We start from the raw sequence: 17,962 nt of genomic DNA on the forward strand, positions 1-17,962 counted from the left end.
GGGACAAGCTTCCTTTTCCAGTTCCCTTCCCTCATACCCATCCCTTTCCCCATGCATCTGTCACATCTGCTTGCTGGCTTCAGGGGCTGGTTGTAGCTCTTTCCCCTGCTCTAGTACCCTACGTCACTTCTGTGCAGTTTACTACATATGTCTCAGTTTCAGGGGACCATGTTGCCAAGCAGTACCTGGAAACTTATTATAAATACATTCTGTTTTTCAAATAGTCGATGTTCATAACATCTGCATTTTAACATTTAGAAAAATCTCATTAATGAAGTAGGCCCCTTAAAAGCAAATGCTTCTACAGACACCTTTGCCCTAATCTGCCATTCCTGTTCTGAGTTGGTGGGCTTCATTTGTCTTGGCCAGTTGTGCTTTGTCCAGATGAAGTGTGGTGATTGCTTCAGATTCTTAGCATGCTGTACAGGGAGGACTTGCCAAAAAGATGTGGCCAGATGCTCATTTACCCTGTTCTTGCCAAAGGTGCAGGTAGTTGTGGGAAATCAAGGCTCAGTGCTGCTGGTAACGTATACATCTGTGTATATGTGCCCCTTGCAGGTCAGACATGTGTTGATATTAAAGACAATGTGGTGGATGAAGGGTTCTACTTCACTCCCAAGGGAGATGACCCATGCTTGAGCTGTACCTGCCATCGAGGAGAGCCTGAGATGTGCGTTGCTGCCCTGTGTGAAAGGCCTCAGGGATGTCAGCAGTACCGCAAGGACCCTAAGGAATGCTGCAAGTTCATGTGTCTGGACCCAGGTGAGGCAGCCAAGCAGTGATGAGGACTCTCAAGAATTTGTTAAACATTACACAGCAGCAATGGCCATGTCTACTTACATAGCTGACGCAGGGCTCGGTAGGTGTGTACACTCACGCCCACACATACACACATACACACACACACCACACACACACACACACACACACGGACGGACGGACGGACGGACACATGCATACACCACACACACACACACCACACACACACGGACGGACGGACGGACGGACACATGCATACACCACACACAAACACACCACACACGGACGGACGGACGGACGGACGGACACACACATGCATACACCACACACACACACACGGACGGACGGACACACACACATGCATACACCACACACACACACACACACACACACACACACACACACACGGACGGACGGACGGACACACACATGCATACACCACACACACACAAACACACCACACACACACACACACACACGGACGGACAGACGGACGGACACACACATGCATACACCACACACACACACACACACACACACACACGGACGGACAGACGGACACACACATGCATACACCACACACACACGGATGGACGGACGGACACACACATGCATACACCACACACACACACACACACACACATATATATATACACGTCACATTGCCTATTTCTCACTGAGGTAGTATTTACAAATAAACTTAAACTTCAGCATTGCTGATTGTTTACAAATCAACTTGGCAACTCAGGCCTGTCTTTCATTTCTTAAGAATAAGACCTAAACTTGAAATTTACATGTGCATTTGAATTCTTCCTCCTTGTATTATGGTAGAATGTGGAAGATAGGGAATTAAATAGTCCTTGCTTGTAGATATTGGTGTTTTAAGGATGCCCTTAATGTTAAGATAAAACTCTTCATCAGCCAGGCAGTGGTTGGACACACCTTTAATCCCAGCATTTGGGAGGCAAAGAGGCTGGTGTCTGTTAGTTCCAGGCCAGCCTGGGCTATAGAATGAGTTCTAGGACACGTTCTCTGTAGTGATACACACACACACACACCTCTTTATCACTAGGTGGTGCTCTAAGGTACACATTGTGTAGTCAGGTTTCAGGATAACTGTCTGTATTCCTTCCATTTGCAACAAAAGAATGTTCATGGGGCTTGGATAGTCTCAGTAATAGAGCACTTACCTAGCATGTGCAAGGCCTGGGGTCCTGTTTGCATTCCTGGTAGGAAAACTCAGCAGGTTTGAGTCCTGCTTAGGCATATTAACACCCATGAACACCCTGTATGGCCTCTTTCTTTGCTATACATCAGAGCTACTGACATCTTAGCCTCAAGAGAAATATAAATTAAAAGCATGAATTTCTTCTTTCTTTGGGTGCCACAATGATGTGGGTAGGCCCTGCAGAATAATAGCTTGGGCGTGAAGATTGTGTCCTCATCCTCCAGGAGCTCTGTGGAAGGGAAACTAGAGCTGGAGCATGAGGCCACAACTGTGAGTACTGTCCCCTGAGCAGAGTGCCATCATCGTCCTTCCCTAAGGGCTGCCAAGTAGGAGAGTGGAGGTGCCTTTTTGAGGCTGTGTCTGAGGCTAAACAGAAGCAGGCATTCTGCACATGTACTCAGACATGAAGTAAGTGCAGAGGCCATGTTTCTGGGAGGCCCACCAGAGTGCAGAGAGCTTGGGATTGAGAAGTGGATACTTGGACCTCTTCCTTCCCATAGATTAGAATATATCCACTCAGGGTCATGAATATACAGATACCAACTGGGTATTTGCAAAGTTTCCTGTGCCCCTAGCCACACTGCTGTAATTTCCAGCTCAGTTTATGGGAGTCAGTTCATGGTTCCACTTCTTAGGAATCTTCCAGTACTCCCCTGCAGCTCTGTCTGGAATCTGTAGAAATGACCAGATTATACAGGGTGGCACATCTGTGGTATAGTTAGCCTATCGAGCCTGACCCAGCCAATGGAGACTTCTCAGCAGAGCAGGACCCTTTCTGTGTCTAGTGGGCCCAGAGCTTCTGCAGGCCACTTTTCCTCACAGCTGGAGCAGCTGGTTGGGACCTGCTCTGCTGTGCCTGTTCCCACAGACCTTGTCTTTCCCACAGAGGCCTTTGCTAGGGATTACTCACTTACACCAAGAACCAACCCTGCTACAGAAGTGGAGACAACAGGAACAGTCTTAGCCTTCAGTTTTCCCTTCAGCGATATAAAGGTGACTACTCTTTCTTCAGCATTTATTCAAGACCAGAGTCATTGCCAGGGAAGGAGAAGAAAAATAGGTATTTGAAACAAGGAAGAAGACATGAGAACATCACTTTTCCAAATGATATAATTACAAAGAAAGTCCTGGAGGATCTGCAGGAAAGTTACTAGAACCACTAATATGTTTAGCAAGGTCTTCAGACAGAATGTCGATCCATTGTGTTTATGTATACTATGTTACAGCTAAATATTGAAGATGTAAAGAAAGCACCACCTAAAATAGCCACCAATAGGAAATGTCTGACTGTAAACTCTGCATACTGTATGTGCTGCCAGCATGAAACACTGGCGTAAGAACAAAATCAAAGACTTTAATAAAAAGAAGATACCAGCCAGGTGGTGGTGCACGTCTTTAAACCCATCACTCAGGAGGCAGAGGTAGGCAAATCTGGGAGTTTGAAGCCAGCCTGGTCTACAGAGCATGGTCCAGCATAGGCTCCAAAGCTACAGAGAAGCCCTGTCTAGAAAAACCAAAAAAGAAATATAGCATGTTTGTGGATTAGAAGGCTCAGTATCACTAGTAGGTTAATTTTCCCCAAATTAACTATAGATACTGGTATAAGCCCAATCAAAAATCCACCTCATATGTTCCTAAGCAGAATTCTGTCCCCCCCCCCACCCCCAGGCAGGTTTTCTCTTTTTAACAGTCTTAGCTGCCCTGGAACTTGCTTTGTAGACCAGGCTGCCCTGGAACTCACAGAGATCCTCCTGCCTCTGCCTCCCAGGTGCTGGAATTAAAGCAGTGCACCACCACCATCCAGCCATATAGAATTCTTATATTCAGAATATGTAAAGAACTCTGGAGGCTGGGAACATAACAGTTCATACTATGTTTGCCTAGTATGCGTGAGTCCTTGAATTTGAGCCCCACCCAGCATTGCAGAGTAGAGCATGGCAGTGCAGGCCTGTAGGCAGGAGGGTTAGAAAGAAGGTCAGGGCTATCATTAGCTACAGAACAAATTTGAGGCCAGTTTGGGATATATGAGATTTTTGTCTCAAAAAACAAACAAGTCCTCTAAAAAGCTCAGTAATAAGAAAATGCAACTGTATTAAAAACATACTTCACCAAAGAAGGTATATATTACCATATTGTAAAGGACCTAGAAAAAATGTTCAGTATCAGTTATATGGGAAAGTAACACACATGGACTAGAAGAGAGTTAAACTTGATAGCACACATACTGGCATAGGCAGGACCTTTACCTGCCATCTGATTCTAGTATAGCTGTCTGCTTTGTACTTGATTGTAGATGGCTTGGTCCTAGAGTGGAGGGGCAGTCCTTGAACTTATTTGTAGAACTGATTAGGAATTAGTCACTTGAACAAGACTACTTCCTTAGGTACTCACCTGGTAACTCGGTGCTGACCTCTGGGGAATATACCTGTTACTATCCCACAGACAGGAATCGCAAAGGTCATCAGAGGCATCCCAACAAGCAGCTAGTTGATTGGGTGATCTTTTCCACATATCCACTCCACAATTGAAAGCATCATTTCCTGGTCATATGAGAAGAGGCAGAATAGATCAGCAGTTCTCAACCTGTGGGACCATTGGAAAACTCCATTTCCAATGGCCTTAGGAACTGAGACACCACTCAGGAGCAATGAAGGTAATTGTATGGTTGGGGTCACCAGAGTTGAAACATTAGTTGAGAACCTCAGGTCTAGATCAAGCTAGCTAGCAGGATTTGTTAGGGCTCTGTAGCCTGGCTCCTCATGTGTGGGTCATGGAGTAATTTTCTAGGCTAGTCCTTGGGAATCTACCTTCCAAAACTGTTGTAGAGCTGGGAAGTGGGCACCTCCAGATCTATTAGGTCACTGCTTCCAGGAGGGACCACACCCTAATCCATTGGCGTGAGACTATAACTAGGTTGAGAGCACATTAGAAGCACCAGTCACACAGTGTGTGCACTTGGCAACAGATGTCACCTACCTTCATACCTGGTATTAGTAGACACATCTGCTTGGTGTATTGGCATACTGTACTAAGGTTGAGTGGCTTCCTGTCTGCCTGGTAATCACTGTCTCTGACCTGTACTCACTATACTAGTAGTTCCCTTCTTAGGTCATGACTACCAAAAGAATGGAAGGACTGAAAAGGGCTCTACAGGGTGGACCAGTTGTATCTTAGTCTCCAGTGCAGTGGGAAGGCAATTTAGCATCCTCTTTCCCCAAAATTTATCCAGAAAGAGGGAGCTGGTGCTGCCCCAGCTGCTCCTGCACCTGCATGATTGTGCACAGGATAGCTGGGGCTTCTTAAGGAAAGTCTGCTTCAGGGGTGTGCAGTGAGGGCTGTGTTGCATAGTGTACAGTGAGACTGATTTCTCTGCTGTGGCTTGAAGACTCATAGCTGCAGTGGAAAACTATTGTGAGCAACAGTGTTCACAGTAATTCTCCTTGTGAACCTCAGCCAAGACAGTTGTTGGAAGGCGCCATGTAGCAGCTTTGTCTTCCATGTGGTCCTCCAGTGAGCTCAGTATTAGTCTTACCTATAATGTCATTCTGTCACTGTTAGACACATACAACCTTGAGAAGGCACCTGGCTCCTAAGTTATGTCACAGTTCAGCTCTCCAGTGCCCACTAGTCCTAGAACAGGAGTCTACTTCCTTGCTCAGTGGTTGTTGCAGCAGCATTTCATAGGGTGGCCAATGAGAAAGAACCCGGGTGAGGCCAGGCAGTCACTGTGTCCCAGAGCAGAGAGGTGGCACGATTGTGCAAGCCTTTGGAAACTTCCGAGCTGTGTTCCCTTTCTTGCTTTGTCATTGTTGTCACAGTATGTTCTCAATTTTAAGCAGTTTTCTTTTACCCTCTGTTCTAAAAAATTGTCAAAGACAGTGTAAACAGCTACTGGGGTGGAGGGGCGAAGGCTCAACCAGCCCAAGGCCTTGGCCCCAGCCCTGCAAGTTCCTTTTCTCAGAGCAGCTGCTTTCCTTCTTCCTCACCCCTCCTCATAGATGGTAGCAGCCTGTTTGACTCCATGGCTAGTGGGATGCGCCTGGTCGTCAGCTGCATCTCCTCCTTCCTCATCCTCTCACTGCTGCTTTTCATGGTCCACCGGCTGCGCCAGAGGCGCCGGGAGCGCATCGAGTCCCTGATTGGAGCAAACTGTGAGTGCCCACCCAGGGCCACAATAGTGACCCTCAGTCCTCCTAGGTCTGCCAAGCTTCCCCTGTCCTGAATTGTATCCTCCAAGGTAGAATCTGGTGAGATAAGAGAAAAAGGTGTCCCTCTGCAGCGACATGCTTGCTTGCCTTGGGGCTGAACCTACCTTAGGGAGCCAAGAATGTGGGACACCTGGGGAGGTACTGATGGGCTAAAATTCAAGATAGGCCTGCTACCCTCTCTGCTCTGTATCAGGAGCAACATCTCTAAACATCCAGGCATTTTCTTTTGATGAACTTTGAGTATGGGCACGTGCCAGGGGAGGCTCAGATCCCTGTAGCCACATCAGGCAACTGAGATAATGTCTTAGCCAGAGTGCCCCATCTCCCTAATAACAGGAGGCTTAGGAGCAGGTTGCCAACAGCTACACGGGACCTCACCTGTTCTGTGAAGGGGTTCCCCAGTGTTTCCAGGGCAGGGTTGAAACTTGCTAACTAGGACCCTGAGTTTTTAGCAATTGACAGCAGTGTCCTCCTAATCTGTCTTTATGCTCATGTAAGTTTCTACAATAGACAGAATTGGAGCTGGAGGCTACAGCATGCCAAGGGTTTGCCCCGTAACCAAGTGTCAGAGTAGGAATAGGTGGGGTGTGAACACCTTAGTTGGAGAAATCTAGGGATGGGAGGTTCTGGCCAAATCAGTGTGACTTGTTAGATGTGGCTGGCAAGTAGGTAGTTGGTTACAGGAGTGTGACACTAAGCTGGCAGGGACAGGAGTGTGACACTGGGGTGGCAAGGTCAGCCTTGGGAAGGAGGCTCAGGAACCAGCAGCCTGCTACCAAATCACACAGCTTCTGTCCTGTTTCTGTTTTGATGGCTCAGTGCACCATTTCAACCTTGGTCGGAGGATCCCTGGCTTTGACTATGGCCCAGATGGGTTTGGCACAGGCCTTACCCCACTACATCTTTCTGACGATGGGGAAGGTGGGACTTTCCATTTCCACGACCCTCCACCTCCTTATACAGCATACAAGTACCCAGATATGGACCAGCCGGATGATCCACCACCACCCTATGAGGCTTCCATCAACCCGGACAGTATGTTCTACGACCCTGCAGGTGCCTGTCCACCCTAGGGAGAGGGAATGTGGAGTTGTCAAGCAATCAGGAATACAGGACCAGGACCATAGGATTTCCTGGGATCTGGGGATCTCCTTCCCTTCTCATCGCCGTCTTAGTCTTTACTTTAGGGCCATTCTCAAGATTTCCCCTGCAGAAGGCACTTGGTCTTGGCTGCCTTCGGGGTGTTGAGAGTTCTGGGGCTCATGGGCAGCATCCTTCTCTTCTTCCTGTGAGCATCTGTTAGTGGTCGGGCAGCCCTTGGCCTCTCAGCCCAGCTCTGATTGTTCCGAACCATAAAGACACTACCATAACAGTTCCTAGTGTTGTGTTGAAAAGTTGCTTGTTTCCCACCTGACCCCAGTCTAGCCTTCTAGACTGCATAGCTCAGGAGGAGTGTGCTGCTTCCCTCCCTGCCCCTTGCCTGACCCATTAGGAGTCCTGTCCTGTCCCCTATGTAAACATGCCTGGCTCGTCACAGACTGCACTTTGCAACAGAGTGGGACTTTTAATACTGCTATGGTCTAGGGCTATGAGGATTGGATTCCTGCCTTCAGAGCCAATTGTCAGGCTGTCATCAGAGAGGCTACAGTCAGAACTAGGGGCATAGCTCAGCTGGTAGAACATTTGCCTGGCATTCTAGAGACCCTTGGTTGGATCTTTGACACTACAAAAGGGTTGAGACAAGAAAAGCTTTCCACCAAGACTACAATAGATGGATGCAGATCTCCACTCTCCAGGCTACAGGGCAGAGAGTAGGTATGGAGATAGCTCACAGCCAAGGCCTTTGGTCAACCAACATTCAGGAACAGCCCAAAGTGCTAAGTAGATTTAGGGAATGGCTTTGTGCTAACACCAATGGTTCTCCAGGCTGCCTGCTCCTACCCAACCTCTTTGCTGTAGTTACCATAGTTCTGCTATGTCCCTGTGGAATCAGCATGGCTTCTCTCTGGTCTCCCTTTGTTCTAAGCAGTTGATCACTACATCTCATCTACCACAAACAGTGGTCGCAAGATGAACTTGTGTCTGCCAGAACATTAGGCTAGGAGCACTCTAGGTCCCGTTCACCACTCAGCAATTAGGAAGGGAATCCTCAGTCTGACCAGGCCCTTACTTGCTTCTGACATCCCCCTGGTCTCCTGCAGATGACGATGCCTTTGAACCTGCGGAGGCCAGCCTGCCAACCTCAAGGGACGGTGGCATTGAGGGTGCATTGCCCAGGCACCTGGAACATCCACTGCCCCCTGCAGATACCTCCTTGACAGATCTGGAAGATTCCACAGACAGCAGCAGTGCCCTGCTGGTGCCTCCTGACCAGAACGGGAACACCCCAGCTACAGAGGCACCACCAGTTGGAGGGCGCCATCCCCTCGGCTCCCTCAGTACTGTGGTTTAGGTGACTCAGCTCATGACCCCAGTGGGCTGGGAGTATCTGTTTCCTGTTCAGAAGACACCTATCCCAGTGGGAGACTTAAAGGGGTCCTGTCATAGACCTACTCCACTGCCACATACTACCAGCAGCGGGGGGTGTACATAGAAACTGAAGGCAGGCACCCCGAGAGAGGAACAAGTGCCTGTGTCATCCTTATCTGAGGGCTTCTCAAACATGAAAAGTTTTGGGTCAGTCTCATTTTTAAATGGCAGAATGACACAAGTTTTCAAACCACACCAAATACATCTTTGGATGGGCTTACTTAGTGCACTGTCTCACCCACAGAAGCCAGTCATCAACCAGTGACTGCACCAGTGTAGACAGACACAGAGCAGGGCTACCACTATGTGCAGCACTCCTGACTCCGTAGAGACATCAGAGCATCTGTGAACTGCTTCCGGGGAACACATTGGCCGCTGCAGCACTGGCTCTCTGGGGGCATCCTCTTCCGGCCCAAATGGAAATATCGAGGTGCCAGTCCCTGGGAGAAAATTGGACTTGCCACCCCATTTCTAGCTTTGCTTTGAGCCAACACTGTGGCAGCACTCTCCATGGCGTATAGCTCTGCATGGCTCCCCAGGAGTAGACTCTAGATGCCTGTGCAGGGTTGGGCATGCTGGCTTTTCTCTGCCACACTCTGGATCCCTGTATCTGCTTGCTGGTGAATAACCATTGGGTTTAGCCAGCCCCCTTGTCTGTGCCATAAAAGGTTGTTTGTTTTGGGAAGAGTGGGCATCCTGTGTTGTGTTATCTGAGTCCACTTCACCCTATGACCACTGCTGGAACCCAGCATCTACTGGCCACACATGCCTCCCAGCCCCTCCACAGTACTGGGTACCTAGGCTTTTTGCCCAGAGGCCCCTGTTGCCAACTCCATGTGGTGGTCTGGTCTCCCGGCACAGGCCTTTGGCATTTCTAAGGGTTGGAGGTTAAGCGAGTTCTGTGCAATTTTTAGCACATCTGTATCTTTTCTGTGTTGGATGTCTGGATCTTTCTGTATCTATGTGTGTCCTCACATGACTAAATGTTTGCAAGTGATGGTGGTTCATGGGAGTTCAGGACAGGCTATCCCACATGAGCCATTTGCCTGAGCTGCTTCCTAGGCTGTGGTCAGTGGGACTGTGACTCCTGTCCAGCTAAGAACACGAGCAGGAGAAACGACTAAGACCCTCCAGCTCTTTGGTGCTCGATCAGACATGCACAATCCTAGGCACATTTTTACACTGCTTGGAAAAAACCTGTTCCCCCTTCCCATAATGGAGCATCTTCAGACTGGATCCCCAGGGCTAACTGGAGGTATAAGATTTGTCTGTCCCTGGATAGTCTGTCTCAAGGCTGAGCCCACAGGCTAGCTGCTGTGGACATCCTCTGCCAAAGGGCTCTTGCCTCCTTTACCAATGGCTGAGAAGAACGAAGTTCATCATGCCTCCTGCAAGTATTGAGTGGTGGGCACTGTGCTCCAGAACAGCAGTGGGGATCTGTCTTGGTGCCAGGCCACCCAGAAGAGTCTTAAGGACCACACAGAAGACCATATTACAGACTGAAATTCTCTGGGGACCAAATGACTTTTGGGGTTGGGGCCAGAGTCCAGAAGGCAGAGTTGCAGAGGGTGACCTAAAGTGGACCATGGTGCTGCTGAGATGAGGTGGGCCTGACAGGACTGCCAGGGTCTGTCCAGCAAGCATTCAGGGTGGGTGTGGCCTGTGTTTGGAGCTGTTCACACTATTGTTATTGCAGTCTAAGCACTGGGGTCTGCCACCCTCTCCAGATCTTACTGGTGAATAATCCCAGGTCCAGGATTTTCTAAGGTTTGTTTCCTTGCCCATCCCACAAGGCCCCAAGGGACAGGCCAAGCTCCTGGGAGGCCCCTTTCCCAGGACTGCCTTGCCACTCTTCTGAGAGGCTAGGTGCCCTCTGACCTGCCTTGAAGTGGAATTTGATACTGTACATTGTCTCAATGCCTGTTTTTACATACTTCTTTCACTAAAGATTTTAGTTTGGGTGTATTTTTGGTCGGGTTGGCATTAATCCTTTCTTAAGATGCTGTGAGAACCATTTCATCCAATGCCAAATAAACTTGTGTTATGGAAAAGGCATGGTCAGTCCTTGCTGTGGCCTGGCCCTATAGCCAGAGCTCTCCTAAGGTTTCAGTCCTTATACGCATCTAGCTGGCTTCTGACATCCCTTGATTGAGGACCAAACAGCTAGGTTTGGAGCCTCTGTGCTCCCTCTGAAGTGTTGCTAGAGTGACAGGCAGGCTGGTGTATTCTCTGGTTACTGGTGACCAGTGTGAGCTAGGCCGAGCAGGGAAGGTATTTCAATTTTTATACTTTTGTATGTGTTTGTACCTGAATATATGTGTGTGCACCACATGCATGCAGGAGCCCTTGGTAGTCAGAACCCAGGAACGAGAGATACAGCTGTGATCGAGCCTGTAGGCCTCACATTGACAGGGCAGTGACAGAACAGGCTGTCGCAAAGGCTGACAAGAGGTCAGGGTTAGGAAGGAACAGCTGAGTCCTTTGATAGGGAATAGGAGCTTCAGTCCCTCAACACATCTGAAGCAGGGTCATCATCAGCTCTGCCCTTTTGTCCTTCTGCCAGGGAAGAATCTGGTCGTCCAGCAATTGTTGTATTTGTTTCTGCAGCGCTAAGGATAAATCCAGGGACACAGGCTAAGCAAGTACTCCTCCTTCTTGGAGATACTGAATACTAGAGGGCCAAGCTTCCAGCCCACTCCCTGGTAGTCATGGTTAATCCACAGACACATGATGCCCAAGTGCAGAACTGTCAAGTGATCATTTGAAACATCAGGAAGCCAGAGAGTCAGACTTCACTACAGAGTGCCTGGGACTTGGGCATGGGGGCTTGAACCCCTGCAGTGTCTCCCAAGACCTTTTATTAGGGTAGTCCTGAGACAGGTGCATCAGTAGGAAGGCATCTGTGAACCTGGACTTGGGACAGGGATTGGAATCTCAAGTTTGTAGCAAGGCAAGAAACACCGTGCATGTCTCCTCTCCCTAGCCTCTTAAGTCTTGGGTATCAGGACCCAAAGTGACCTCACCCCTTGAACTGGTTTCTTTGGTGGTGGCTGTAGCATGTCACACTAGCTCCCTGGCTCCCATTTCCTTGGCTGTGAGAATAATAACAGATACCCTTCAGAATTAATGCTAACAATTACATTGGCTGCAGCAGCCCTGGACCAGCTCCAGCCCACCTCTGTAACTAGTGGCCTTACCTGGGCTCCACCCACCTCGGCGTGTCCACAGGATCCTTATCTACACCTTCTCACTCTCTGGCCAATGAATGATCAGCCTTCCAAGTATCCTGGTCACACTTTCCTTGTCCAGTCCAGTTCTCCAGAGTCACAGCCACTGCTGCATCATGTGGGCCCTGGGCTTCCTGCTCCTCGGCATGCAACCTGTGGCACAGGTGGACTCCAAGGGTGAGCAGCAAGGCTCTGCCTTTATCCTCTAGTGGGGCAAGTTTGGGAGGAGATGCACGGACAGGGGAGCAACCTCTCCTAACTAGCCTAGCCCCATTCCTGGACTGAGGCCAGGATGGAACTTCAAAGGGCCACGTGGTAATTCTCAGCTCGGTCCCTCCTGTCTGCAGGTGCCTGGTGCTATGACTCCCAAGACCCAAAGTGTGGTGAGGACAGTTCTAACAGGCTATATGGATCTTGTCTGCCAGCTCCTTCTATCCAAAGGACTGGGCAGCAGGCAGCAGGCATGCTATGATCATGTGTGTCTGCTGTGATCCATGGTCAGGTTCTGTGAGCCTGTGGGTGTGGCCAGGGGTGGTTCCCAGCATGAGTATGTAGCCATTTCCCAGATCCATCTGCCCTGTCTATGGGGCAGTCTGCTTGCAGACTTGGTAGCTAAGTCAGATGGATCTGGAGAGCCACTGCAACCAAGTGTGGAGGGAGGGAGGGTGGAAGGAAGATGGTCCTTGGCAGGGAATGCTTGGGTCATGGGATCCACTCAGCGCACTCCCAGACAGCCTCCTTGACCCTGCTGCAGACTCCAGTCCATGTCTCCTCAGGCCCTACCCACTGGAAGGAGCTAGCACCTGCTTGTGGGGGCCCAGCCCAGTCCCCTATCAACATCGACCTTCGCTTGGTCCAGCGGGACTACACTCTTGAGCCCTTCATCTTTCAAGGCTATGATTCGGCACCTCTAGACCCTTGGATCCTGGAAAATGATGGTCATACAGGTCAGCATCATAAGGTCAGGACCAATACACAGGCAAAAAGTCTCACCCATACACAGAGATCAGGGTACACAGAGGAGCTGAAAAGACAGCTTCTCCAAAGAGCTCCCTCTCCCACCCCCACACACAAGTGGACAGAAACTATGAGAATGTGACACACAGGAATCCAAAGCAAAGGAGGCTCTACACACATTGTAGAGCCCTGTAAATGAAACTAGCCATGGCCAGAGAATAGTCAGTTCACACCTAGATGTCAAGATGCAGTAAAGAAATGAAGGCCCTCATAACCACACTGCTGGGGCCAGTTTGATTCTCACAGTGGCGGAGGGGGTCCTGCTGAGGAGGGGTAGACTCTCATATGCTCCCCCACCTTCAGTGCTACTTCGAGTAAACTCATGTCAGCAGAGCTGCCCAGTGATCCGAGGGGCTGGGCTGCCATCACCAGGGTACCGGCTGCTGCAGCTGCATTTCCACTGGGGCAGCCCAGGGCACAAAGGCTCAGAGCACAGCCTGGACGAGAAGCGCAGCTCTATGGAGGTGGGTGCAGGCTGGACCAGAAGGAAAATGGGCACAGGGAGCAGAGGACAGCTGGACACCACCTATGGTCTGTATTCCCTAGATGCACATGCTCCACATGAACACCAAGTACCAGAGCATGAGGGAGGCACAAAACCACCCCGATGGGTTCGCTGTGCTAGCTGTGCTGTTGGTGGTGAGGAGGGGCCGGTGTGGCTCCATGCATGTGTGGAGGGAACAGATCTGTTTGGAGTCTGTGGAGATCATGGGGCTTAGGGAGTTTTCGGGAGGTGGGGGCCCATGGAATGGAGTGTTAGTGGGCATTATGGGAGGTGACCTTCCTCCACCCCCAGATCACCCAGACCCTCCAACTGGGCCCTTCCCACTGGTGTACCACTAACCTGTCTCACCTTTGGAGACACATACATAGAACCTCAAAGCTCCTCTCACTGGAATTCTCTCCAGGAGGAGGACAGTAACAACAACAATTTCTCTGCCATCGTGTCTGGCCTAAAAAATGTATCTTCCCCTGGTAAGAAGCAGGGTCCCATCTGGCTGGAAGGTGTGTGGGTGAGGAGTAGGCGTGGGAGAGGCAAGTTCCAGCTTCTGTCCCACCATCCAGGGGGCTCTATGAACCTCACGCCCACCTTCCCACTGGCCTCGCTGCTGCCAAGTGCTGTGGGGCTCTTGAGCTACTACCGATACTCTGGGTCTCTGACCACACCAGGCTGTGAGCCAGCCGTACTCTGGACAGTCTTTGAAAACACCGTACCCATTGGGCGCACACAGGTGGGAGCCACTACCCCTACCTAACCAGTGTTAGGCTCCTTCCTACAGTTTCAGCTAGCTCTCCTGCTTTCTCTGCCTGCCCCACTGCGTCTTGACCTGCCTTTGCCCACCCTCAGGTAGCCCAGTTCCAGACCATGCCCCAGACTGGGCCACCGAGTTTGTACCCTAGGCCGATCATGGATAATTTCCGTCCCCAGCAACCTCTTGGAGGGCGCAGGATATCAGCCTCTCCTGGAGCATCCATCCGGTCATCAGTCACTACCCTGCCCTGTTTGCACCTGCCTCTTTGGGGCTTGGGAGTTGGCCTAAGACTCTGGCAGGGCCCTTAGGATCCAGGGGTGACTCCTGCTTTCACAATAAAAGATGCATAGTGACCTTGGCCTAATGTGGCTGGGAAGAGGTGTGTGCCTAGGGGTCACGGGACCATGGGAAGAGAATCCTGCTCCAACCTCATTGCAACCTTCCTGTCCATACCACTGACAGGCTCTTGAGTGACTGCCCTCTTGCCCACCTCAATTATAGAAACTTCTTCCAAAACTGAGGCCCACTCAGATACCCAACTCTAACACCCACCCACAACAACATGTTATTTTGAATCTCCGGGTCAAAGGAAAGGGGTTGGAAATCAGTACATTTCAGAAATGCCACCTATACCAGAAATTACATTTTATTTTAAAAACAAGCTGATGAGCATCAAGGGGGGTTGCTGTGCCACTTTAAAATGATGACCCGGGTTGCAGTCCCAAGCCAGCCCTTAAGAAGGCACTGAGTTGGCTGGTTTTGGTGACAGCAAGTGCTATGAAACCATGCCTGGTGACACAAGGGAATTATTACCCTGTGGAAATTTTTCTAGAGAGAAGCTGGTGTTGAGTGACTGTTGGGAGGGTTCATTGAAGGGCTGTGCCTTCACTGACAACATGACCCTACAGCAGGAGGGTGGGCCCCATTATCAGTGGAGTGGTGGTGGCTAGCAAGCTGATGTCCAGTTCATGCCATTCAGAATGGCACTGTCTCTGCTACCTACATCCCTCAAGTCTGTTACACGGTACACAGTTGACACTATTCTGGTGCATGCATGGAGGTACTGCACGAAAGTGCAACCATTTGCCTCCAGCCCCTCCAGGCAGTCAGTCGCAATCTGGTCCAGATTTTCCCCTAGCTTCAAGGCTAAAAGGGGCTCTACAGCAGCATCCTCAGTCCCAGGCGGCAATTACCCATAGCGCAAAGCCATCTATGCAGCCTCTGCCGCCCACCCTTTAAATAATGGAGCATCATTGGCGGCATCTGGGGAGTGTTACAGGATAGCATGTCAGCCAGTTTGCCCTCTTCTGGGTACACCGGAGCCCTTCAATCTCCTCCGCCCTGAACAGCCGCTGAAGGCACTGGGGTTTTCTTGTGGTTCTTCCGGGCCGTGGCTCGGGTTGCCAGGCCGTCGGCGGGGGCATCCGGACCGTTCTCCGCGGTCCTCGAGGCCGAAACCAACGCGTTCACGGTGCCAAGCGCCCGCAGCAGGGCTGGACCACGGGGCTCCCGGCGGGCGGGTGGTGGCGGCGGCGGCGGCAGCAGAGCACGCAGGGCGTCCAGCTCGGCCCGCAGCTCCGCGCGCAGCGCCTCGAGCCCCGCGCCCACCTCGGCACGCACGGCCGCCAGCCCCTCCTGCAACCGCCGCTCGCTCACCTCCAGGACGCCGGCGGGGTAGGTGGCGCCGCCGCGTGGCTCCCCGCACACGGAGCACACGGAACCCCCGCTGCGCGCCTCGCTCCTCTCGCTGGTCCCCGCCGCCCCGGCTCGCGCACCCGCGCGTTCCACTAACCGTAGCAGTCGAGGAGCCTCGGCTCGCCCGGCCGCCTCGGCCCGCAGCTGGCCACGCAGGCGAGCCAGGCGGCCCGAGGCGCGGACATCTTCGGGGACCAGCCCATTGGGCTGCGAGCCGGGGTCCAGCCGGCGGCCCACGCCTCGCCTCAGCGCCTCTCTAGCGCCGTACGCATTGCGCGCCTGAGTCCACGAGCGCCCGGGCTCGGCCGCCATGCGCTACCACCTGCACCACTCTCTGCCAGCTCAGCGGAGAGGGCCTGGGCCCCAGCCTGCAGCCTAGCGACCGCTGGACCCGCGGGAACGCGCTCCTGGGACGTCTGTGGGAACGACCAGGCCTGGGGGAACCCGGCAGGGCCAGGTCCTGAGTGGCTGGGGCTCCAGGGAGGCCGTGGGTTGGGGGAGGGCTGTGACAGTAGGCAGGGGTATTTGAAACTTGGCCCTAGGGACCATGTTGTTAGCTGAGGCCCCCATATGGGACTTAGATTAGCCTCTAGGCAGCTGCAATAGCACTTGGCGCAGTGGCTGCTAAAGCCCAAAACACCTTATGGCCAGACTCAAAACCCATCTCATATCCTCTCATGTTGTCCTGACCACAGCAGGGAATGGTGGACAAGAATCAGCCTTCTCCTTCAACTCACAATCCAGAGGGTGTGTGTGTGTGTGTGTGTGTGTGTGTGTGTGTGTGTGTGTGTGTGTGTGTGTGTGTGTGTGTGTGTCTGTGTTGTAAGCTAGCCAACTACATTCGTTCCCTATTCAAGCCACATCTCCTTCAACTCACAATCCAGAGGGTGTGTGTGTGTGTGTGTCTGTGTGTGTGTCTGTGTTGTAAGCTAGCCAACTACATTCGTTCCCTATTCAAGCCACCCTAACTGCTCTATCTCGTGTCTCCTGAAGTCCGTACTCAGCTACAAGATCCATCCATCCTTGTCACAGGCATCTCCAACCCCAAGCTCTTGCCCCTCTCCCCAACCTTCTGAGGGGCTCAGAGACTGCTATGCCTGAAGCGTCTCATACGGTGGCCTGCCCATATGCAGTTTAACCTAAGCAAACAACCCTAGCCCCACAGGTAGACTCTGAGCCCCTCCCGTCTGCAGACAGTTTCTGCTTATCCCACCACAACATGCAGCCTTCCTTGACCACAGTCTCACAACTAGTAACAAGCTTCTACCACAAGCAAGTAATTTTCACAACATGGGGTAGGGGGGATTTCAAGACACAGTTTCTCTGTGTAGCCCTAGCTGTCCTGGAACTGGCTTTGTAGACCGGGCTGGTCTCAAACTCACAGAGATCCACCTGCTTCTGCTTCCCATGTGCTGGGATTAAAGGCTATGAGCCTCCTCCCGATTGAGTGCTAGGATTACAGGTGTGTGTCACTATGCCCAGTTTATTCTGCCAGTGCTAGAGACCAAACCCAGGAGTTCATTTCTGCTGAGGAACCACTTACCTGAGATACATCCCCAGCTGATTTTAAGATTTATTTTTAATTATTTCATGTGTATGATGTTTTGCCTGCATCTGTGTCTGTGTACCACCTGTATGTTTGGTACCTGAGGAGGTGATGAGCCTCCATGTGGATGCGGGAATTGGGACCTGAACCCCAGACTTTCACAGCAAGTGCCTTTAACCACTGAGCCAACTCTCCAGCCCATTTTTGTTTAGTTTTGCGACAAGGACTTGTTATGTTGTCCAGATTGGTCTTGAACTACTGTCCTCAGGTCTCTCCTGCCTCAGCCCCCAGAGCAGTTGGGACTGACTGTAGACACATAACATTTCGTCTGGCATACAGTGATTTTTGGTGACTCTCTGTCCCTCCACAGTGAGGTGTCAGCCCACAGCTGGCTCTTCTGGGTTGAGTCTGGCACTGGACTAGGTCCTTAGTGTTGGTAAGCGTGCTGAATGTTTGATAAGAGAATAAATATATGGATGCTCAAAGTTGAGCATAGGAGC

General features: G+C 51.2%; 3 protein-coding genes across 5 annotated transcripts in view; 2 read left to right on the top strand and 1 right to left on the bottom strand.

Annotated features, from left to right (window-relative positions):
* Nucleotides 1–10,775, top strand: part of Dgcr2 (DiGeorge syndrome critical region gene 2) — a 61,570-nt gene extending 50,795 nt beyond the window's left edge. For all 3 annotated transcript variants that reach the window (XM_051191064.1, XM_051191062.1, XM_051191063.1), the window contains exons 7-10: nt 559–762; nt 5,986–6,138; nt 7,015–7,251; nt 8,397–10,775. In XM_051191064.1, coding sequence (XP_051047021.1) covers nt 559–762; nt 5,986–6,138; nt 7,015–7,251; nt 8,397–8,647 — 845 coding nt within the window. In that variant the 3' untranslated portion in view covers nt 8,648–10,775. The remainder of the gene's footprint in view (nt 1–558; nt 763–5,985; nt 6,139–7,014; nt 7,252–8,396) is intronic.
* A 1,179-nt stretch (nt 10,776–11,954) lies between these two features.
* Nucleotides 11,955–14,574, top strand: LOC127226934 (carbonic anhydrase 15). The gene is made up of 8 exons (XM_051191105.1): nt 11,955–12,128; nt 12,299–12,334; nt 12,728–12,898; nt 13,272–13,432; nt 13,515–13,607; nt 13,877–13,943; nt 14,034–14,200; nt 14,317–14,574. The coding sequence occupies exons 1-8, from the start codon at nt 11,990–11,992 to the stop codon at nt 14,527–14,529; spliced, it is 1,047 nt and encodes a 348-aa protein (XP_051047062.1). The 5' UTR covers nt 11,955–11,989; the 3' UTR covers nt 14,530–14,574.
* A 558-nt stretch (nt 14,575–15,132) lies between these two features.
* LOC127226932 (protein FAM246A) lies at nt 15,133–16,611 on the bottom strand. Its single transcript, XM_051191103.1, has one exon. It carries the CDS (start codon nt 16,226–16,228, stop codon nt 15,548–15,550), a length of 681 nt encoding a protein of 226 aa, XP_051047060.1. The 5' UTR covers nt 16,229–16,611; the 3' UTR covers nt 15,133–15,547.
* Nucleotides 16,612–17,962: the final 1,351 nt, after the last annotated feature.

Source organism: Phodopus roborovskii, unplaced genomic scaffold, assembly GCF_943737965.1.
Source record: "Phodopus roborovskii unplaced genomic scaffold, PHOROB, whole genome shotgun sequence".
Classification (NCBI taxonomy): Eukaryota; Metazoa; Chordata; class Mammalia; order Rodentia; family Cricetidae; genus Phodopus; species Phodopus roborovskii.